At 39.1% G+C, this 24,444-nt stretch overlaps 2 protein-coding genes and 1 pseudogene across 2 annotated transcripts; 2 read left to right on the top strand and 1 right to left on the bottom strand.

The window, feature by feature from the left end:
- On the top strand, window positions 4,645–6,524 carry LOC109832038 (cytochrome P450 CYP72A219-like). Its single transcript, XM_020399495.1, has 3 exons — window positions 4,645–4,754; window positions 5,105–5,492; window positions 5,983–6,524. Exons 1-3 carry the CDS (start codon window positions 4,720–4,722, stop codon window positions 6,406–6,408), a joined length of 849 nt encoding a protein of 282 aa, XP_020255084.1. The 5' UTR covers window positions 4,645–4,719; the 3' UTR covers window positions 6,409–6,524.
- On the top strand, window positions 14,184–17,274 carry LOC109834526 (annotated as a pseudogene).
- Window positions 17,407–24,033, bottom strand: LOC109832735 (probable ATP synthase 24 kDa subunit, mitochondrial). Its single transcript, XM_020400142.1, has 7 exons — window positions 23,888–24,033; window positions 23,436–23,538; window positions 21,656–21,800; window positions 19,840–19,950; window positions 18,501–18,647; window positions 18,012–18,134; window positions 17,407–17,822 (listed from the first exon to the last, which is right to left on the bottom strand). Exons 1-7 carry the CDS (start codon window positions 23,924–23,926, stop codon window positions 17,759–17,761), a joined length of 732 nt encoding a protein of 243 aa, XP_020255731.1. The 5' UTR covers window positions 23,927–24,033; the 3' UTR covers window positions 17,407–17,758.

The following is a 24,444-nucleotide window of genomic DNA, read 5'->3' as shown; positions in this document are numbered from 1 at the left end:
TTTTTTGGAGAGAAATTGGCGAAGCCCTGCTGCAGTGAAGAGTGATCGAGCACTCCAAGGGAGTTCTTCATCAGATCTACATCACCCGCATCCGTTCCTTAGCATTACCCTTCGCCGGTAATCCTAAGAAGAGCAAATATCTCGCTTCGATTTTTCTGGATCAGATCTGATTGCCAGGTAGTCCACGGATATCGACGTCCCCGTCACAGGCTAAAGACCCACGCAAGCAAGAGACGACGAACGGATCTTGTGTTTATTTTCGAAAAGTTGTAATTTTTATTTTCGTTATTTGAATTTCATTTGTAACGCTTAAAGTTTTAATGAAATCAATGATGAAGGCAACTTTTGACGAAAACAACAGGTGCACCTGCCAATGTAAAAGCATAACCTGAAGTAGACCGGCGTTTGTAAAGATCTCCAGCATAATCTGAATCCACATATCCAATACAATCCTGCCCACCCTTCTCATCCTTCTGAAATACTAAACCAACATCCACGGTGCCTCGAACATACCGTAGAATCCACTTCACGGCCTCCCAGTGACCCTTCCCGGGGTCGTGCATGTATCTCGATACCATGCTCACGGCCTGTGACAAATCTGGCCTCGTACACACCATCGCATACATCAAGCTACCTACTGCACTGGCATATGGGACCTTCGATATATAATCTCTGTCCTCAACTGAAACAGGTGACATCAACGCTGAAAGCTTGAAGTGGGGAGCCAATGGTATGCTAACTGCTTTTGCATTGCCATCAAAGCTGAATTTCTTCAACATCTTCTGCAAGTAGCTCTTCTGTGTAAGCTTCAAACTCCCTTTCACCCTGTCTCTCTTGATCTCCATACCCAATATCTTCTTTGCCTCTCCAAGATCCTTCATCTCAAACTCGGATGATAACTCCTCTTTCAGCTTTCGAATAGCCGAAGAATTTCTGGAAGCAATAAGCATATCGTCAACATATAAAAGCAAATATATGAGCTCACCATCCTGTAGTTTGTGCATATAAACACAAGGGTCATAAGGGCTCCTCGTGTACCCTCGGCCAATCATAAAGCCGTTGAATCTCTTATACCACTATCTTGGTGACTGCTTCAAACCATAAAGAGACTTCTTCAGCTTATAAACCAAATCTTCCTTTCCTGCAGCTTTAAAACCCTGGGGTTGTGTCATGTAGATCTCCTCATCTAAATCTCCGTGTAGAAAGGCTGTCTTCACATCCATCTGGACCAAATCCAAATCCAACTGTGCCACCAACGCCAATAAAATCCGAATCGACGAATGCTTCACAACGGGTGAAAATACCTCGTTGTAATCAATGCCCTCAAGCTGTGCATATCCCTTGGCAACCAATCTGGCTTTGAACCGAATGTCCCCAATAGAGGATCCCTCCTTCTTCGCATATACCCACTTGCAACCAATAGCTTTCTTACCCTTAGGTAGCTGTGCAAGTGCCCAAGTGTCGTTCTTCTGAAGAGACCGCATCTCCTCCTTGATAGCTTCCCTCCACCTGATCGAATCGGGGCTAGACTCTGCCTCCCTGAATGTGGCTGGAACCATATCGTCAACGACCTCCACTGATAATGCATATGCGACCATGACATCATTATACCTAGCTGGCCGACGAATCTCTCTCCTCGATCTATCTGCTGCAATGGACCTCTGAACATGACCCTGTTCATGAGTCTCATGATCCACTGTATCATGTATCTGCCCGGCTGTCATCTCATCTCCCTCTAGTGTCACCTCTGTAGGAGCCTCAATAGATACAGTGCTCTCTGGAGTGGGTGGAGTCACATCATCCTCCACCTGCTGCGATATCTCTCCTGTCTGGTCTCCCTCCACCTGCTGAGGGGCTCGAGGCCTCATCATGTACGCCTCATCAAATGTGACATCTCTGCTAATGACTATCTTCTTGGACTGCTTTCCTCGCCCTCGGATTCAATTTACCATCACTGACATGATAATAAGCTGGACACCCGAATATCCGAAGCAACTCATAGTCACTAGCCACCGAACCAAACCAACGCTCCAAAGGAGTCTTCCCGTCTATCGCAGTGCACGGCAACCTGTTCACGAGATGGCTCGCATAAACTACTGCCTCGGCCCAAAAAGATCTAGGCAATCCACTCTGTGTCATTATACAACGCACCTTCTCCAGCAAAGTACGATTCAATCTCTTAGCCACCCCGTTCTGTTGCGGTGTCTCTCGAACTGTGAAGTGTCTTCTAATGCCGTGATCCCGGCAAAACTGCAGAAACGGATCACTCTTGTACTCTCCACCATTATCTGAATGTAGAGTCTTCACCTTTCTACCTGTCTGCAGCTCCACTTTCTTCTTCCACTCCACAAAAATATCCAGGACCTGATGTTTATGCTTCATCGGGTATACCCAATTCCTCCTGGAATAATCATCAATGAAAGTGACAAAATAGTTGGCCCCACCAAGAGATGTGTTCTTGGAAGGACCCCAAACGTCTGTGTGAATATAATCCAATGTACCTAGGGTGTTATGAACAGCGGTGCCAAACTTCACTCTAGTCTTCTTCCCAAGTACACAATGCTCACACAATTCCATCTTGCAGGTCTTAGCACCTTTCAATAGCCCCTGTTTTGCCAATGACTGTAGGGAACCTGTGTGTCCAAGTCTCATGTGCCATAAGGTGGTAGTGTCCTCCTCTGTAGTGATAGAAGCTGCCAGACCCCCTGTAACTGTCTTGCCCTTCAAGTAGTATAGGTTGGTTTTCCTGACACCTCGCATCACCACCATAGAACCCTTCGTGACCTTCACTGTATCATCCTCTAAGATCACTCGATATCCTGCTGCCTCCAAAGTCCCAAGAGAAATGATGTTCTTCGCCAACTGCGGCACAAACCTCACTTCCTTCAATTCCCTCACTACACCATCATGCATCCTGATCCGGACTGAACCAATACCACCAATAGGGCATACGTGATCATTACCCATAAGCACGACATCCCCTCTTTCCAACTCCTCAAAGCTAGAAAACCACTCCCTCTTAGGGCAGATGTGATATGTAGCTCCCGAATCCATCATCCACTCCGTGGAATCCGCATAGCAAACCGACGGTAAAGCAGGGCATGAATAGCCTGAAGAATCTGAATCTGAATGCTCACCAATAGCTTTTGCAACATTCACTTCTGAAGCTTGTGCAGCTTTCCCCTTATTCTTTCCGGCTTTTTCTTTCCACTTTGGGCAGTCAATCTTCCAATGTCCTTCTTCTTTACAATACCGACATTGATTTCTACCAACACTCTTATAGGCACTCCTATTCTTTGACTTTGAGCGGTTGAACTGACGACGGTTTGGATCTCGGCCTCGAACTGCTAACGCATCTCCCGATGCCTTCTCGGAGGGTTCACCATCACTCTTCCTCAACTCATAGTTCACCAAAGCTGAGGTCACCTCCTTGTAGCTAACTGTAGTTCTTCCATTGATCATAGTGAGAACGAACGTACCATAATCATCTTCGGGCAACGAACACAGAAGTAGCATCGCCTTGTCTTCATCCTCAACTATAATATCAACATTGGCCATATCTGAAAGTAGCTTAGTGAAATTGTTGACATGCTCCCTGATGGAAACCCCTCTCTTCATCTTGAACTGGTAAAATCTCTTCTTCAAGTGAAGCCGATTCTCAATGCTCTTCGTAAGATATTTCTCATTGAGTGTTTCCCACATCTTCTTCGCCGACGTCTCGTTCATAACATCATAAATAAGATCCGGCGTCAAGCATGACCTAATAACACTTTGCTCTACTGTTCATCTTTCTCCAAACCTTATCCTCCAACTCAGCGGGTTTCTCTTTTAACTCAAGAGTCTCCTCCAGATTCTGTGCATCCAAAGCGTCCATCACCTGACATCTCCACAATCCAAAATTGATCTTGCCATCGAACTTCGGAACATCAATCTTCGTGTTATTGATGCTCAGACTCTGTATCGCCTTTGTTAGAGACGAACCTGACGTGCTTGCATCTCCCATGTTGTCGATCTAGCTCTGATACCAATTGTTGTGCACGGCGGAAGCTTTCTAGGGCAACACGAACAATAACTTGAACTAAACCACAAATAATATGCAAACCACAATCACAGCAAGAATAAAGAATTTACGTGGTTCGACAAGTTGCCTATGTCCACGGGGCAAGGAGGGGAGGAGTTCTTTCTACTAGAAATCAAGAGAATACAAATAGGGTTACAAATCTCTCAGACCAAACCCTAAAACAAAGCTCTAGATCTCTCAAAGCTCTCCCACAATTGGATGCAATGATTCTCTCTCTTAGGCTGTTCAAATTCGTCCAACCTCTACCCTAAACAAACAGGTTTAGGTATATATAGAACTTACAAAACGAATCGGGTCGAAAACCTGAAAGCCCAGCCCAAAACAGCGTCGGTCGACCGGCACGGTCGACCGCGATCAATTCCGGTCGACCGGCCCGGTCGACTGACCAGCTCCCAGCAGAAAACCCAAAACTCCAGAGAACCCATCGGTCGACCGCACCGGTCGACCGACCACCTTCCTGACGCACAGTAAGCTTTGTGCACGAATGCGGTCGACCGGACCGGTCGACCGCCGCCTGTTTTGCCTGATTCTTCTGAGTTTCTGTAATTTCTTCAGATGCTATCTCCAGAACTGCATTTGGAAGCAGCTACAATGAAGCTAGAAGAATTTTTGAGCTACAGGATGAGCAGATTGAACTAATGATGCTGGCACATCGGCATCCATTTACGCCTGGGTAAAAAAAAAATTCCATTCCTTTAGATCCGTTGAGCTATTACGAGGGTTGAGGATTATAATTTTATATTATATCGATATCCGTGCATGCAGAGCCCCCTTTAATGGACCACAATCTGTGCTATTATTATGCAACAATATCATCTTAATGCTCCTTCCCCTTCACCAGAGCACCAAAGTTTGTTCCTCGTTATTGCAGTTTCAATTCATTCCATTTTTGAATGGGGTTGCTAATTATATATTACTCGCCTTTTTAAGAATTAAATACCAATGCTTGGTTAGCCACTAGAGAAATTTATGAACAAGAAGCAACTCCTGTGCACATATCCTAAAATTTATTGATGGATTTAGGTTCATGCCGACAAAAGATAATCTAAGAAGAGATCAGGTTGACAAAGAGATCAAGATCATGCTAAGAGAACTGATTCAGAAGAAGGAACAAGCAATGAAACTGGGAAAATGCGAGTGCAAGGACTTATTAGGCTTGATGCTAAAATCCAGCAGACAAGCACAAACAAACACAAATGGTACAAATAAGATTGGTCTAACGATTGATGAGGTGATCGAGGAATGCAAGCTCTTTTACTTTGCTGGCCATGAGACTACTTCTGTGCTGCTGACATGGACAATGGTGCTCTTGTCGATGCATCCAATTTGGAAGAACCGAGCAAGAGAAGAAGTGCGAGAGATTTGTGCAAGGGAGATGCCCAATTATGAAAGCATTGGCCAACTTAAGATTGTAAGTGCCAAATTCTAATTTTTCATAGAAATAATCTATATTGGTCGATATATTAGCCTTTTCAGGGATGTTTAAAAAGAATGTCTATGTTAAACAAGGTGGAATATGTCAAATTGTCCATTGTTAACGGTGAGATGTACTTTGTTTCTACCTATTATCACCTGTACAAGATTCTTTTTTCTTTTTTTGTTGGAGGGTTCGGGGTTTGTGTGAGTTGTCACAAATACTTGTATCCCCTCTTTTCTGGAGATTGTTTCATTAATTTCTATCTAAGAAACACGAGGAGACCATATTTCATGATTTATCTCAAAAAAAAAGGGCCTTAACTATTGACATACTTTTGATTAGACTCCTTAGTTTACATTGTGAGCTCAACGGTCAGTATGCAACATTGTACTATCATATTGTCCTAAATTTCATCTGCATGACTACAATATCTGCTAACTATGCGCTCTTCTTCTGAATTTATCTATTTTACTTGTTGTTACAGGTGAATATGATATTACATGAAGCTCTAAGATTATATCCACCAGTGGCTGCTCAGTATCGACATCTCTACAATGAAACAAAGCTCGGGAAGTACACACTCCCGGGGGGCGTTGATCTTATATTACCAACAATATTCATCCACCACGACATCAATGTTTGGGGTGAAGATGCCGAAGAATTCAAACCTGAAAGATTCTCAGATGGAGTGCTCAAGGCAACAAACAATCAGTTTGCTTTCTTCCCCTTTGGCTGGGGACAAAGAATCTGTGTCGGGCAAAACTTTGCGCTGATGGAAGCAAAGATTGCTCTTGCTATGATACTGCAGCATTTTTCTTTCGAGCTGTCACCCTCATACAAGCACTCTCCTTTCAGTTTTATTACAGTTCAGCCGCAACATGGCGCTCCGCTTATCTTACACCAACTGTGAGGATTTTTGTGGTCGTTATTCTAGATGCTCTTATAGTCGGAACATACATTTGTATGAATAACAGAGATGATTGTGGATCATCGGGTTGCTACATAAACTTTGGTCTCGGTGGAACATTCTTGCCAGTATGTGTATATAAAATGTTGTATATGTTCTATTTAATCTAATAAATCTATTTGTGGACACATATGATTAATCAATGTGTATTGCTATCATTCAGGATAACCCACTAAAGTGATTAATTAATTTGGGTTAATGGGTATTTAAAATAAGTCATGGGGTTATATGTGCAGATACCAGGTTGTAACTGTAATTTGATGAGGGGCCAAATTACAAATGTACAACTCCTATATATATGGGGTTATGGTCCCTAATTTAGGGTTAGCCACTCTCATTCTCTTATCCTCAACTAAAGAGATCCATAAGAGAGAAACCCTAATGTTAGAAGATCTTCAAAACCCTAATCAAGTTTTCTTCAATGGATTCAGGTATATGCTTCCGCACCTTTTGATTCTTGTTAATCTCTTTGAATTAAATCATGGCTTTATGGTTTAGATCTCAAGTTTTATTATTCAGATCTAACAAGTGGTATCAGAGCCACCATTGATTTGTTCTAAGATATTAAGATTAAAATTAGGGTTCTTTGATCTTAATTTGTGTTTGATTCAGATCTGTTCACGGATGAACAGTAACGTTTTTAATTATTCCGATGAACATCAAAGTTTTTTATTTTTGGGTGAACAGTAAAATTTTTATTTTTTGGATGAACAGTAAAGGTTTTTATTTTCGGATGAATAGCAAAATTTCCTGTTTGTTTGGTTTTTTCTTTCGATTTTTGGATCTGTAGCAATTATGAACTCTAAAGTTCCTTTCTTTTGTGTTTGATTCAATTTTTGAGGTTTGGATCTAAATGATTTGAGTTCAAAAATCGACAGAAAAATAATTATCTTTTTTTTGGGGTTTTTGATATGTCGTCAATCTCCAAAACTCCTCGCTGGAGTTGATTCAGCGGCGGCGGTTTCAAATTAAACCCTCAAGGGGTTCGTGCGCGTGAAAACGTGCAGAAATTAATTAAGGAGGTGGTTACCTCAATTTTTGGCTAGGCTTGAAAGCTTCAAACGAACATTGCGTTCGTTCTCAAACGAAACTCGCGTTCGTTCTCGGGTGAGCCTCGTGCTCGATTCAGACGAACATTGCGTTCGTGCTCAAGTTGAACATTGCGTTCATTCTCAGGTCGAACCTCGCGTTCGTTTTCAGACGAACATTGCGTTCGTGCTCAGGTTGAACATTGCGTTCATTCTCAGGTCGAACCTCGCGTTCGTTCTCAAGTCGAACCTTGCGTTCATTTTTAAAACAAACATTGCGTTCGTTCTCAAGTTGAACATCACGTTCATTTTCAAACGAACCTCGTGTTCGTGCTTAGGTGAGTCTCATACTCAATACAGACGAACCTCGCGTTCGAAGTCAAGTGAACTTCGTGTTCACTATGGTTAAGCCTCGGCTTCTCATATTACGTTATGGGTCCACTTTGATATACTTAAGTTATGGGTCCTATTTAAGCTATGGAAATTTAAATTAATTTAATTTAATTTAAATTTAATTTGGCAGTTAATCAATTATTTAATTCAAATATTATGACACTAAGGTATTAAGGTTGTCTCTCACTCTAATTGTTTAATTGAAACAAGAAGTTGTCAAAGTAACCTCTCTTGTGTAGATTGTTCATGAGGAATGTGAGATGTTTGTGTGTATGCTTTCGTGTAAATATTTAATCGGCCCAAAGGAAGGTTAATATTTATTTAGACTGCATACACATCTACGATGATAAACGTGTGACAATTATAAGGTTTACATGTGAATAATGAATCAATCCAAAGATAGTTTTATTTTTGACATGAGTTATTGTCAATGTTTGATCATTGCAACAAGGTATCACTTGCAATTAATATTACTGTCCAAAGACTTGATATTAATGTTGTGACAGATATCTTGGATGAGATTTGTCATTATTTGAATTTTATTGATTACTAATTATGGTTATTGATGTGAACTTTTTTGTTTTATTTCAGTTAATGCATCCGCTGCAACAATTTCTGTTAACATCAACTCAATTCCTATGCTAAATGGGACAAACTTCAAGGTTTGGAAAGAGAACATATTAATTATTCTTGGCTGCATGGATCTAGACCTTGCATTAAGAACTGAACAACCCCAACCTCTCAATGCGGATAGCACTCCTAATGCAAAGAAGGAGTATGAGAAGTGGGACCGTTCAAATCGTATGAGTCTTATGATCATTAAGCGCGACATTCCGGAAGCCTTCAGGGGCATAGAATCCGAAGGGATTACTAAGGCTAACGATTTTCTTACCGAAATTGAGAAACGTTTTGCGAGAAATGATAAGGTAGAAACAAGCACGCTTTTAGCTCGCTTGATTTCAATGAAGTATAAGAGCAAAGGAAATATCAGGGAGTATATTACGGAAATGTCTCATATTGCTTCAAAGCTTAAGGTACTTAAACTCGATCTTTGTGATGAGTTATTGGTGCATCTGGTTTTGTTGTCTTTTCCTACACAATTCAATCAGTTTAAGATCAATTATAACTGTCAAAAGGAGAAATGGACTCTAAATGAGCTCATTTCATACTGTGTGCAAGAAGAAGACAGGTTGAAGCAAGATAAGATAGAAAGTGCCCATTTGGCCTATGCCTCTAAGGATAAGGGCAAGAAAAGAAAGAATGATAATGAAGCTGCTAAGGGTCCATTTCAGAAGAAACAACATAAGGATAATCAGGGTTGTTTCTTCTGTAACAAGCCTGAACACGTAAAGAAGGATTGTACCAAATATCACGCCTGGCGTGCTAATAAGGGTACGTTCCTTACTTTGGTCTGTTCTGAGGTTAATTTAGCTTCAGTACCTAGAAACACTTGGTGGTTAGACTCTGGTGCTACTACTCACATAAGTGTTTCTATGCAGGGTTGCCTGAGCTACCGAAAGCCAAGTGATGTTGAAAGACACATCTTTGTGGGCGACGGACAATCGGTAGATGTGGAAGCAATTGGGCACTTTAGGTAGCTATTAGGAACTGGTTCTTATTTGAACTTAAAAGATACTTTTGTAGTATCGTCTTTTAGACAAAATTTGGTTTCTGTTTCTGTATTGGACAAATCAGGTTATCATTGTTCATTCGGAAACAATCAATTCAATTTATCTTTTAATTCAGATATTGTGGGAACTGGTTACTTGAGTACTTATGACAACATATATTTACTCGATACAATTGCTTCTTATAATGAATCCTTGCATGTGGAATCACGTGGTACTAAGCGTAAATTAAATAAGGAAATTTTGGCGACATTATGGCATAAGCGCTTGGGTCATATCTTAAAAGGTAGAGTTGAGCGTCTTATGTCTAATGGCATTTTGGATTCCCTTGATTTTTCGGACTTCGACGTATGTGTTGAATGTATCAAGGGAAAACAAACCAAAGTTAAGAGATTAGGTGCCAACAGATCTTCGGATGTCTTAGAATTGATACATACGGATATTTATGGGCCATTCCCTACGAAATCCTGGAATGGTCAATAATATTTTATATCATTCATAGACGATTACTCATGTTATGGGTACCTATATCTTATTCATGGAAAATCTGAGTCTTTAGACATGTTCAAAGCCTATAAAGCTGAAGTTGAGAATTAACTCAACAGAAGAATTAAAACCGTTAGATCTGATCGTGGTGGTGAGTACTACGGTAGATATGATGGTTCAGGTGAACAACGTCCAGGATCATTTGCTAGATACTTAGAGGAATGCGGTATTATCCCACAGTACACCATGCCGAGTTCACCTAGCATGAATGGTGTAGCTAAAAGACGAAACATGACTCTTAAGAATATGGTAAGGAGTATGATTGCTCATTCTTCTTTACCAGAGTCTCTCTGGGGAGAAGCACTAAAGACAGCAGCTTACATTCTGAATAGAGTACCAAGTAAAGCAGTTGCTAAAATACCTTATGAGCTTTGGACTGGTCGAAAGCCTAGTTTAAAGTATTTACATATTTGGGGATGTACAGCTGAGGCAAGGTCTTATAGGCCAAATGAAAAGAAATTGGACTCTAAAACAGTTAGCAGCTACTTTATTGGATACTCTGAACGCTCTAGGGGCTATAAGTTTTATGATCCCACACTAAGGAATATTTTTGAGACGGGAACAGCAACATTCTTTGAGGATGTTAAGTTTGGGGGGAGAAATAAGGTCAGAGATATTGCTTTTGAGGAGGAATTGGCTTCAGATCCAATTCATACAGTTACTTTTGACAATATTCAGGTTCCTATACCTGTTGTTGCTCAAGAAATAATTCTAGAACCTCAAGATGACAATGTTGAACAACTCCCTATTCCAGAAGAACAAACTCAACAACCTCAAGAACCAGTGTCATTAAGGAGATCCACGAGAGAAAGGAGAAATGCTATTCCTGATGATTATATTGTATTTCTCCAAGAACATGAGGAAAGTAATGGAATGTTGGAAGATGATCCAATCAACTTTCTTCAGGCCATGAAAAGTTCTAACTCTCAACAGTGGATTGATGCTATGAATGAAGAGTACAAGTCTATACAAGATAATAAGGTTTGGGAACTTGTCTCATTACCAGAAGGTGCAAAACCAATTGGTTGTAAATGGATTTTTAAAACCAAGCGGGATGCAAACGGTAATGTGGAGAGGTATAAGGCACGTCTTGTGGCTAAAGGCTATACTCAAAAGGAAGGCATTGATTATACAGAGACTTTCTCTCCGGTTTCATCGAAAGACTCTTTCAGAATAATCATGGCACTTGTTGCTCATTATGATCTTGAGTTACATCAGATGGATGTTAAGACTGCATTTCTCAATGGAGACATTGATGAGATGATTTATATGGTGCAACCAGAAAACTTTGTGTCAGGAGACCCAAAGAATATGGTTTGCAAATTAAGGAAATCCATCTATGGACTCAAGCAAGCTCCTCGTCAATGGTATCATAAGTTTCAACAAATAGTTATCTCGTTCGGTTTTGAGATGAACATTGTTGATGACTGTGTATATCACAAGTTCAGTGGGAGTAAGTATATTTTTCTGGTTCTGTATGTCGATGACATCTTGCTTGCCACTAATGATATAGGCATGTTGCACGAAACCAAGAGATTTCTATCAAAGAATTTTGAGATGAAAGATCTTGGGGACGCCTCTTTTATATTAGGGATCCAGATACATCGAGATCGCTCTCGGGGTATTCTTGGATTATCACAAAAGAGCTATATCGATAAGGTACTTAAAAGGTTTGGCATGCAAGACTGCAGACCAGGAGACACCCCTGTGGCTAAAAGAGACAAATTTAGTCTCAATCGGTGCCCTAAAGGTAACCTTGAAATTCAGAAAATGCAGAAGATTCCTTATGCTTCGGCTGTAGAAAGTCTAATGTATGCTCAGGTATGTACGCGTCCGGATATTGCGTACATTATTGGGATGTTAGGCAGATACTTAAGCAACTCTGGTATAGATCATTGGATAGCAGTCAAAAAGGTTATGAGGTATCTTCAGAAAACAAAAGATTATATGCTCACATACAGAAAATCAGAACAGCTGGAGGTCATTGGGTACTCTGACTCTGATTTTGTTGGATGCCAAGTTAGTAGAAAATCTACATCAGACTACATTTATATGTTAGCAGGAGGAGCTATATCATGAAAAAGTGTTAAACAGACACTCGTAGCTTCCTCTACTATGGCAGCAGAATTTGTAGCTTGCTATGAGGCATCCAATCAGGGAATATGGCTGCGAAATTTTGTCACGGGACTGCATATTTTGGAAAATGTTGAAAGACCACTAAGGTTATATTGTGACAATAAATCTGCAGTAATGTATTCCAATAACAACAAGAGCTCAACCAAGTCAAAACATATTGACATTAAGTTCCTGATTATGAAAGAAATGGTACAGAGTGGACAGATATCTATAGAGCACATTGGGACAAACTCCATGATAGCTGATCCTCTTACTAAGGGATTGCCACCCAGGGTCTTTCATGAGCATACTGCTCATATGGGGTGTGGTATTATTTGAGGATATCATGATTTAGTGGGAGTTTGTAATTATGGTGCTTTATATTTGGTTGTATTATCTGATCAGAATAAAGTATTCAGTTAAGACACTCTGTTACATTATGTTTGGTTTTGACCTCACTAAAGGAGGACCAGTTGAAAATAGACATGTATTGATCATATTACATGTAATTTTTATGCTGCACATCCATGTTTGATCTATGTCGTTTGATTGTATTGGTATATGTGATCATTGATGGGTTTAGTTACGATAAATGTGACGAAGACCGCTTTGATCCTATATTGATATAGTCAATGGACGAGATTGTTCGGAAATACCTTTTTCAATGATAGCAGTTTTTGAGCTCATAATGTTATACACAGTTTAAGGAATCATATGGTGCCCAAGTGGGAGATTGTTGGATTTAATCTAATAAATCTATTTGTGGGCACATATGATTAATCAATGTGTATTGCTATCTTTCAGAATAACCCACTAAAGTGATCAATTAATTTGGGTTAATGGGTATTTAAAATAAGTTATGGGGATATATGCAGATACCAGGTTGTAACTGTAATTTGATGAGGGCCCAAATTATAAATGTACAACACCTATATATATAGGGTTATGGTCCTTAATCTAGGGTTAGCCACTCTCATTCTCTTATCCCCATCTAAAGAGATCCATAAGAGAGAAACCCCAAGGTTAGAAGATCTTCAAAACCCTAATCAAGTTTTCTTCAATGGATTCAGGTATATGCTTCCGCACCTTTTGATTCTTGTTAATCTCTTTGAATTAAATCATGGATGTATGGTTTAGATCTCAAGTTTTATTATTCAGATCTAACATATTTGAGTAAACTTCGGAAGCGAAATATATCTAGACCGTTATAGTCCAAACAATCAGCAAACTCAGATCACAACCGATGGCTTGGATATGCATTACGTCAGCAACACATCAAAATACACAGAAGCACATCAAAATACACCGCCGGATAGGGACACGCTAGCTCTGTTTACTCTTGGTCAGTTTATGCGGTGTCGTCTCGCTCCATCTCATAGGCTAGCAAGGGGCTCCCTTTGTTGGATAGGGATGAATGGATTCAGCACAAGACCATACTTAATCCTGCCTTCCACCTTACATAACTGAACGTCACCATCCATTCTCTATACTTTTTTACGCGCGATTTTTACCTACATTACTCTGCAAAGTTACACTACAGTGCTTCCGTCTTTTGTGTGTCGAATGTGATCTTAGGAAACTACGTATCTTGTTTTATCTCAACTTGTGGAATAACTGCATGCAATAGGATATGAGACAAATCAAGGCATTTAGTTGCGAGAATGTGGTAACTATGAGCATGCTGTAGATTAGGGGATGGTGTAGTTTTGACTAGGCTCTCTTAAGAAATTCACCACAGGGGGACGCCATGGTATCAGTTACTGAGCCTCATAATCCTGTAGAAACTTTCCAACTTTGAACATGCTGTGCATTTGGATTCCAAGTGAGAAACCTGAAAAGTTTCGCGGTTTTTGCCTATGAAGCAAATTTTTCGGCAGATTCCAGCAGAGTGGTTTCAGTTTCACACGCCACAATCACACCTGAAGAATGTAGTCTAAGCTCGAATAACTATTTCACGACTCATCTTCGTTTCTAGTTTTTACTAATAAGTGTATCCTAATCGCAAGACATGGTGCCATCATTCTGCACAAGCTGTAGCGATATGATTGAGAGGTGGAAGGATTTGGTTCTTGACGGAGCAGCAGTTGTATTGGATGTGTGGATTGATCTCAAGAACATGGCTGCAGGTGTTATCTCCAGAACTGCCTTTGGAAGCAGCCATAATGAAAATAAAAGAATTTTCGAGCCACAGGAACAGCAGCTTGAGCTAGTGATGCTGGCACATAAGCTTCCTCATAATCCCCGATTCAGGCGAATTGTATTCCGTTGTGGACTAAGAAGTCAAAATAGTAAGTCTTAAATTCTAGGCTCAATTGCATACAAACCCCTGTAGCATCGTTACTTTGCACTTATTATGCCTGTAGTTTCTGCTGCAGATAGACCTCCCAGGGTGTTATGGTAATTCACCATCTAAAGATAAAGATATCGAGAGATTATCTTCATAGGCCCAAAAGAGCTATGGTCCAAACCAGCTTAGCGGCCCAAAAGCCCAGTCAAGAGCAAGTCTATCGGCCAGCCGAGCAGACGAGTCACCTTTTGACCGAGAGTCATCATTACTGACTCGAAGTACGGGATCAGTCGGTCCCTCGTAATCAAGACGACTCCTCGAGCAGACGTCTCGATCATCCACTCGACCAGAAACTCACTCGACTATCGGGTCGGCAAATCATAATGATGACTCACAGATCAACCCGCCTCTACTAAGGGGATAAGATCCAGCTAAGCTCCCTCCAGATATCGATCAACACTACAGTATTGATCAGTCCCATCAAGATCTCCACTCTGACAGATCTCGTGCATAAGCCGCTTATTCTACTCACGAGTCACTTCCCAAAGATCGCTATGATACTTTCCTGTATTCGAATGACTTCCCTTCCAATCGTCAGCCGTCATCTGGAGAAGGAAGGACGACCAAGCAGCCGGCCTATCCTCCGCCCTATCTCATCTATTAAATCCAGGATACTGAGAAGATATTTTTCTCCTGTACTCGAATGACTTCTCTTCCAATCGTCAGCCGATATCTAGAAAGAGAAGGATGACTCAACAACCTGTCTGCTCACCCCTCAGTCGTCTTCTATACATAGTCAAAACCAAGGGTCAACCTCGGGGAGGCGATGGACTATAAAAGGAGGGAAGGAAGGTAAAAAGAGGGGGATTTGATTTCTGCTACTTCTTGATAAAAGCTCTGAATTTACATTTGCTAAAAAGAACTGATAGCTCTTAAAGAGTATCCGAAGGACCTCAATGGCTCAGGGACTCTCCCTCAAACCCCACTCAAGCTCACAAGCTGATTTGACCGTCGGAGGTACCACGGGAGAAATGAGCCTCGCCCTCCTACGGGTTTCTTCTTCTTCTTGGCTGTGCAGGAGGTGCAAGCATTCTTCTTGCCTGTGTTACAGGACCAGATCCCCATTATTAAAGGTCGGGCATAAAGTCGTAGGAGAAGTCGGCATCGTCTCCCATCCTCTTCCTTTTCGTCATCATCGCAAGGATCGAAGCCGCATCCGCCGGCGAAAATCCCTCATCGGTTGTGTGATATCAGACATCAACACAGGGGTTAAATGTTTTTGACGCTTTTACCCTCAGATAGACTCCCTAATTTTACCTACGAACAATATCTACCAAAAGTTGATCCTGGGTAAAAGAGTTAAAAAAATTTAACCCAAGGGCCTATCTACAACAATGAAACTACAAGAGTAGTACGTTCAGAACAGCGATAACAGGGGGCCTACGTGCAATTAACCCTAGACATTCAGATATTTATAATTACCTCACCATCATTAATCACTATATATCAATGCTTAGCTAGCTACTAGAGGAACTTAGGAACAAGAATCTTTCATGCGTGTCCTTAAAACTTATCCGTCGATTTAGGTTAACCTGAGAAGATCACGAATTAACAAAGGAGATCAAAATTATGCTAAGAGATTTGTTTCAGAAGAAGGAACTTGCAACGGAGCAAGGAAAATGTGATTGCAAGGACTTAATTAGGCTTGATGCTGAGCACCAACAAGCAAAGCACAAACAAATATGAAAGGTCTAAAAATTGATGAAGTGATGGAGGAACGCAGGCTATTTTACTTTGCTGGCCATGAGACTACTACTGTGATGCTCACTTGGACAATGGTGCTCTTGTCAATGTATCCAATTTGGCAAAACCGAGCAGGAGAAAAAAATGCGAGAGAAATGTGGGAGAGAGATGCACGATTATGAAAGCATTTGCCAACTTAAAGAATATTGTTGACTACCTAATTCTAAATCTAAATGAGGTAACTATTGGCATGCTGTTGATCGTACTCCTTATTGAATTTCATCACATAAATTCTCATCGCAGGTATATGTACTACATGAAGCTTTAAGGTTATATCCCCCAGTGGCTGGTCATATATCGACACCTCTACAACGAAACAAAACTCGAAAGCATCTCATTTCCAGGCGGTGTTGATATTATACTACCAACAATATTTATCCACCGTGATAACAAGATTTGGGGGGGAAGATGCCAAAGAATTCAAACCTGAAAGGTTCTCAGATGGAGCGCTGAAAGCAACAAATAATCAGTTTGGCTTTCTTCCCTTTTGGTTGGGGACCAAAAATCTGTATCGGGCAAAATTTTGAGCCAATAGAAGCAAAGATTGCGATGATACTGCAACATTTCTTCTTTGAGCTCTCACCCTCCTACGTTCACTCTCCTTTCGGTTTTATTATCGTTCAACTGCTTGTTTCACTCAGTCTTCTCACATTAGAGACATACACTCATTGTTTCACTCAGTCTTCTCACATTAGAGACATACACTTGTATAAGAAATTCGTTGATTCGTGCCTGCTGGTATCAAACTGGGAGTGTACTAGCGATTTGAATAAATTGTAGATAATAACATACATTTATCCTGGCGCTTATTGTACTCAACTTTCCTCTAAATCCCGGTGAAACGCTACCCAACCTTAAACCGGTTTCATTCCTGGAGCCTTGATTCTTGCTGCAGCTACAAGATACGCATTCCTTGCTTTACTCTCGAGAAGGAATATTCCTTACTTTATCTCATAAGATTGCTCCTGTGGAAATGTGCCTTTCCTTCTTTCTTTTAGCTGTTCAATAAAAGTTATCCTTCCTGATCTTTTCTATTATATATATCTTCCTGCAGCCAACCCAGCGCCCCTTCAACAAAGAGGGACTAAGAAATTATGGACGTACAATACTTTCTTCATGCAGACAACGGTTAGTCCTCTAATTAAAGAAACAGATATCCACTGGCACTCTCAATTTCCATTTCATCAAAATTCAGTACCCCCATCTCATACACACATCTCTGGAAATGCAAAAGTAAATATTTGAGAAGAAAAACCTCTTCTCCATATAAAATTTGGAGACATCCAATAGCGTACGCATCGCATCAGACATCACCTTCAATTCCTAGAATTTGATGATATATATTAACCACAACAAAGAAAGAAGTCCCCAGCTCCAAATGCTTTTATTACAAGTTAAACCAAAGGCAAGCGGAGCTTAAAACAAATGGGGAGAAAATTTGCAGATTATACCAGCGCCTACCAATATTTTGTCCATAAAAGCTAGGCAAAATCTTAGAGGAAGTTCCGAATGTCCAGAGACTTCACATCAACCATCTGCTCATCCTTGAATTCCTCCCTGAGTATATAAATCGGAGGAAATTAAAATAGTAGTAAAAGCAGATGAGCACATACACCTCCATTAAGTTATAAGAAAAATTATTTAAAAATAAATATAATTGCTTATTAGTAACTGAAACACCAAAATGTCAAACAATGCAAGATTGTATGCAGGTAAAAGATGTTAATTTTTAGTGTTCATACAAACCTTTTAAGTTGAGTCTCCATCGCCTCAACAGCAGCTTTCTTAATCTCTTCCAGATCTGCTTTAGCAATTTTGAGTTCCAATTCCTCTTCGTATTTGGGAAGATCTTCCTTCCGAATGCCAAGCCTAATTTAGAATTTCACGGTAAAGCAGAGTGAGATTGCAAACTGAAGATTGTACATGAATGAAGTGGCACATGAACAGAAACTGTATAGCATTATATAACTGCTAGTAATTTTATCTGAAATTAAACTGTCTTGTGTGTAGTAGAAACCTACAAACTGAAGTGCTCAAACTTGAATGGAATAGTTCTATTGTAAATGGTGATTGAGCGAACAGTATGATTTCTCTAGTTTATGCTTTCCATGAACTTCAATTATTATGGAATAGGAGAAAACAGATACTTAACTATATAATGGTTAGAGCGAAACGAAATGAACAAATGAGCAACAATAAAGAGATCTTTCTAGGGCCCTCAAAGAGTGTACTTACTTTTTGTTGATTTTATCAAATTCAGCATGAAGGAGGGCCATGTTCTTCTTATCAGACCTCAGAAGTGGCTTCTTAATCTCATTCTCGATCTTATCCAATGCTTCCATCATCATAGCTTCAGCACCAATGTTATCAACGAGGCCGCTCCTAAAAAAAGAGAAGAATATTGGAGTGTTAAATAACCAGAAAAACATGAGAAGTGACTTAACAAAAATAAAAACTATTTCTTCAAGAAATCCACAATAATCGGTGTTCAATTCTTAGAGGCAGTCTTTCATTTAGCTAATGTCTCTATATTGCTACGCAATGTGAATCAGCCTTACACTGAACTTGTCTCAAAGAGTAGAACATATTTAGCGGGTATTCTTATACAAACATGGGCATTCTTGGATCATCAAATAATAACATTGGCTCAAATTTAGAAGAATCAGAGTCTTCCATTTAGCTAATATCTCTATAAAATGTGAATCATCCTTGCACTAAACTAAACTTGTCTCAAAGAGTGGAACATATTTAGCTGGTATTTTTATACAAATATGGGCATGCTTGGATCATCAAATAATAACATTGGTTAAAAAGAAGAATCGGAATCACCATAGAACCACAGCGACTGCAATATGTTTTAAAACAGAGTCATAGAGGAAAAGTAAATGAAGTTTGGTTTGAGCGAAACTAACCTTTTTTTTGGGTGAGTGTTGGTTTTTTTTTTGTGGGGGGGAAGGGGCATAGAGCGTGAAAACAGAACAAAAACATCTGAACTGACACTAGAAACTGGCTAAGACCGGCCACAAATTTCTACCTGCCAATCCTCTCTCTCACATTGATATTCTACTATTCTGCCGAAATCTGAACTATGAAGTATACTCCACCATGAGTCTAATTTCTAAATATTTTGACCTCAATTTATGTGACAGCTAAAACTTCTCCAGAAAAATAATGCTAACAAGTTTTGCATTCAATATAGAAGTTCTAACCTAGAAACTAATAACTGAAACTTCACTGGACACCTAATAAAGTGAAATGGCTGAATAAAACAGTCATTGTGATACTGGGCTGATCATTAGTTTTTTACAAACATATATAAACCACTAACAAACTAAGATTCCCTTTTACCTAGAAGTTTTGAAAGAAAATCGCAAGCTAACATAAGATATTCACTAATCATTACATAATTAGTTTAACTAGAATAGAACAATTATACAAACTTTCTTTGGAATAGGAACCACCGCATTGCATCATATTTATGAGGAACAGATGTCTCATATATCTAAACGGGACAAGTATAGGCAACAATGCAAAGCCTGACAAACATTTAAAAGTATATTACAGTAGTACATACTTGGCTCGTACATCCTTCAGTGTCAACAAGTAAGTTCTGGCATCAGGAATTCCTTGTGTCCGTTGTTCGATGGTGTATTTAAACTTTTGAGATTCTGAGTACAGACCAGCCCTGCACAAGGAACAAACAACTTTAAAATCACATACTTATATCACGTTAAACAAGAATATGGTGGAGTCATATAAGTCATACTAGATTGATAAATCAACAGTGCCCTGATATAGAATAAAAAACATTGAAGTTTAAATGAGGTACAAACTAACACCTCAAAACCGTTAAGGTGCCAACGAGATGTCATAGCAAAACAATTAGCAGAGGACAGAGGACATCAGAATCATCTTCTGTAAATTTAAATAAACCAATATAAAAGATTAAAAAAACTCTTAACACCAAGCATTGACCAGCACTACATTAAGGACATGTAACTCAATTCAACGACTGGAATCATGTGTCGTCAAAAGAAATATCAAGAATGTACCAGCAAAAGAAGAAATTTTTGAATTGTAGTTGTTTCTTTCACCTAGCTGCATAAGGTTTGCTGACTGACTGGCTTTATGGGATCAAACATCATTCCAGGAGGTAAGCACATAAATATGAGACATCGTTTTGCTATTATAACCACCAACTAAACCAGGTCCTTGTTTTTGAAAGTAGTATCTGAGAATTGCAGTTCTTGATTCATGAGTATACATATAAACCTTTGTCTTCTTCACTCAGCGGGATTTTTTTAATAAGGTTAACCAAGCCTCTTAGGGCCCAGAAATGGCCCCCTCTGCCAGAACCATCAATTATTAGGGGGGAAACCCCCAACCAACCCATTTGAGATACATTAGTGTGTACTTTTACTGTTATTTGTCAACGAGCATGAGGATAAACATATACCCACAGTTAAAATCTATTTCCCATGGTATACAGGCTGATTAAGATTGCGAAGGAAAAATCATGATGGAATAATATTTGAGAAAGAGAATGCATGGTGGAAATGAAACATGTTAAATCACATTCTAGATTTAACATATACACACCTGTTATAGGCCATGTTAACAATTAGAAGAGAAGTCAACATTTAATTGCTGCTGCTCTTGTCACGGTAATTTTTGCTTTTTACACAATTATTTGTGCTTCCCTTAAATATTCATTTTAAAGCATTTGAGATTATTATTACTATCATGCATAACAGTTCAGATTCTTGCCCTTTACATGCACTAATGCATATTTCCACATTGACACGAACCTAAATTGCACAATTAATGGTTTTTCAGGGGAAATGCTTATCAATTGTACAAATTAAAAGAAAATCTTGCAAGGAGAGGATGTTAAAGGTGAACAACAAGATGCGAGAATTACATCCCAAGTACCTAAAATGAAAATCAATAGCTTGAAATTTGCTCATGAAAGTCAAAAAAGAGGAATAGATCCAAGGAACAACGCAAACAAATAGCAAATGCAAGCATAACATACAAAATTTTAAATCTAAACACCAAAATTTGGGGATTGTGAAAGCATCCTGTATAGGTCTAAATAGCTCTGTATTGAAAACATGCTGATTTTGGGACCAAATGTTGCACAAAGTGGGAAAATTTAACTCAATTATTTTAGGATTTACAGCAATATTAAAATCATGATCAATTGCATGATGTGCATCCGCAACAAAATGTTAGTTGACAGTGTAACCAGAAAATGGAACTACAAGCAGGGAAGCACCCAAACTTTTCGATTTGATGAGAGGAATATTGAATAAGAATGACAAACTCATACAAATGGAAGGATTAACCATTTTGGCTGATGAATTCATTAGAACCTAGAAATGACTTACTTTTCCCTTATGGTCTTCATAACATTCCCATACTGACTCACTGCAGCAGGATCATTGGGATCAATTGTGATCTTTTCTTTCCGAAGTATCCCAACGGCCGTCTCAAACTTGTTCTTCACCTCATAAAAGATGTTCTTCAACATCTCTTCAAGAAAAATGTATTCCATTATCAATAACGTGGCATGTAAAGATACAAGATGAATTGAATTCAACCTAGGTCGACTGCAATACATAATAAGAGAAAAAAAAGACAACAGAGAAGAAGAAAAACTAATGTAACAGGACTCAATTTCTCATTGCAAAGTGACAAACCAGATTGGTATATTGCATTCACATATCAAGGAATAGTGTAGGAAAACCTTCTATTTTATTTAGGAAACTGTTGAATATATAACAGCTAAGTTCATGACATAATATTAAAATAGATTTCATCTAATCTCAAATTAAGCAAGGAGTAATATGATAACAATTCCCACGGTTTCTAGTCACAACCTCTAGTTCAAATTTCGACTCTCCAGCTTTAGTGTTGCTTTTAGTTATAACAAATATAATTAATTGGGAGTAAATAGTGTACATCCAACTGATAATTAAGCTACAAATAATATGCAACAACTTGCTATACCTTGAATATTCATGAGTGTTTTGGCATGTGCAATTAGCAGTGATACTCTACCCTTTTATACAAGAGAGTTGAGCAATGAGGATATTTAGATTATTAACTGTGTATAAGTACTGTAGACAGTCTTCTTTTCCAGTTGTCGATGGTTGCAAATGAATAGGCACACAGGAAAAGGCAATAAATGAAACTTTTGAGGATAGACCCATGGGTCATTAATAGGGGCATAATAACAGTCTAGCATGGCTGGTAGAATTAAGTGTATGGTCAATAATCTAATTACAGTTTTGAAGTAAGTGAAAATTTTAAATGAATTGTTGATAATGAATTCTCTGTTTGGATGGTTGGGATAATTTAGAACCACAGATTTTACATTACAATAGTAGAAATTTTGCTCATGCCAATTACAACCGATTAAATTACATAAAAGAAAGCTTAACGCGAGTTTTACAATTCCATTACTAGTTTAGTAGTTCATACGCTTCTCTCTCCCCCTACAGGCCTCAATTACAAGGATTTCACTTTTAGGAAGGAAATTGTTCTTTCCTATTTTTATTCAACTCCAAAACAAAACAAAAAAATTGTCTATGATGTAATGCAGTTCTACAAAATAAAAAAATGGAAGTTTGGATCAGAACTTCATCATACATAAGCATTGTTTCTTTAATGGAAATGCAAAATACAATTGTATACACACATCAATAAGCTTGAAGTATATGTGAAAATACATTGCTGATCAACATCACCAGACAGAGGTTCATACATTAATCAATAAAAGACACCAGTTTGCAACCCACACAACAAAGAATGCCATCACACAAAAGGGGATTGCAGATAACTAGTATCTCACCAGTGAAGGTATCACTATGTAGACTATGTGCAGATAAGTTCACCAGCATTGATAAGCGCAGATTAATTTAGCATCTTGATAAACAATATTTCCAAACGGAACACAACAACTACACCTCGACTAAACACGCTGCCGTTACTTGTATGCATGCAATCAAATAAACTTAATATGCTTCTAATGGCAGAAATATGCTAACTTACAAGGTATAAACAAATGTAAGACCATAGTCATTTAGCAATACAAACTACAAGTCTCGAGATTTGAATTATAAGTCATGAAATTTTCAACTCAATAATGCTTTTTTATCTACTTACCATCTCCCTTAAGGGGTGGGAGCCCAGCTGGAGAAGCTTCTTTTGCATAGTAACGAACTGGTGCCCTATGCTCGTGTTGTAAAAGGATTTGACTGCCATATAACTGCAAAAATGAAAAACACGTTTTTTAGCCATAAATGAAATGAGCACATTTTCAAAAACAATCATTACAAATCGAAAGTATGTGGTCACAATTTAATATTCATAACAAGCTAGGGTTTCCAAAAAATAGACGGAATGGTAATGAAAACCCTAACGATCCAATCCGCACTCGCTATTGGGCACCAAAACAAACACAAAACCCCTTAAATTAACATCAAAAGTATCATTTCATGAATCAATTCTGATTAAAAACCCTAGGTGTTGACAGGATTGGATCGCAACATTTGGTTGAGATCTATCGATCCCTTGGGATCTTGTGGTGGAAATCGAGGACTGGGTTTATCGATTACCTGCTTGGATCGGGTGAGGACGCGAGAAGCCAACGCCATGGCCGAGAGGATTTCTTCTACTTCTTCCCCCTTTTTCCTGCGTTCGACAAAATGAGCGAGTGATCTTTGGTAGCCCTCACCGAGAGGAGTAATATGGCGAGCTTGGGCCTCAATCGGGTTTGGGTTATCGGAGTTTAACCCAAATCCGAGTTGATTTGGCCCGACCCGCAAGGAAAATAGAAGGCCAAGCCCGCATTCCTTAAGAGCATCTCCGACAGCTTCTCTAAAATTTTCTCCAAAATAGGGAAGCAAAAGTCATATTCTTCAAATTATTTTTACAACAACTCCAACAGCTTATCCATTTTAAGAATCCATTTTTTCCTCAAAAAATTTAGAGAATGCTGCAGATTTGGGGAAGTTTCCCCATTTTTTCTCCTCCATCCCTATTTTGGGGAATGAGATGGGAATCTGTTGGACCAAAAATTTAACTAAATTCTTCAAAAATGGAAAATGGGGAAGCTGTTGGAGATGCTCTAACAGCCTTTTTGATGATTGGTAGTCTTTGTACGAGAACTCTA

Source organism: Asparagus officinalis, chromosome 3 (assembly GCF_001876935.1).
Source record: "Asparagus officinalis chromosome 3, Aspof.V1, whole genome shotgun sequence".
NCBI classification, from domain to species: domain Eukaryota; kingdom Viridiplantae; phylum Streptophyta; class Magnoliopsida; order Asparagales; family Asparagaceae; genus Asparagus; species Asparagus officinalis.
The sequence above is the reverse complement of the archived record's forward strand: the minus strand, read 5'-3'. Positions and strand labels throughout refer to the sequence as shown.

What these genes read in the sequence shown, in the direction of transcription:
- LOC109832038 (XM_020399495.1), top strand. Translation starts at nt 4,720, where the DNA reads ATGATGCTGGCACATCGGCATCCATTTACGCCTGG. An exon ending in CGGCATCCATTTACGCCTGG is followed by an intron (nt 4,755 to 5,104) that starts GTAAAAAAAAAA and finishes TGATGGATTTAG; the next exon opens with GTTCATGCCGACAAAAGATA. An exon ending in GCATTGGCCAACTTAAGATT is followed by an intron (nt 5,493 to 5,982) that starts GTAAGTGCCAAA and finishes TTGTTGTTACAG; the next exon opens with GTGAATATGATATTACATGA.
- LOC109832735 (XM_020400142.1), bottom strand. Translation starts at nt 23,926, where the DNA reads ATGGCGTTGGCTTCTCGCGTCCTCACCCGATCCAAGCAG. An exon ending in CTGAAGGATGTACGAGCCAA is followed by an intron (nt 18,648 to 19,839) that starts GTATGTACTACT and finishes CTCTTTTTTTAG; the next exon opens with GAGCGGCCTCGTTGATAACA. An exon ending in ATGGAGACTCAACTTAAAAG is followed by an intron (nt 17,823 to 18,011) that starts GTTTGTATGAAC and finishes TTATATACTCAG; the next exon opens with GGAGGAATTCAAGGATGAGC.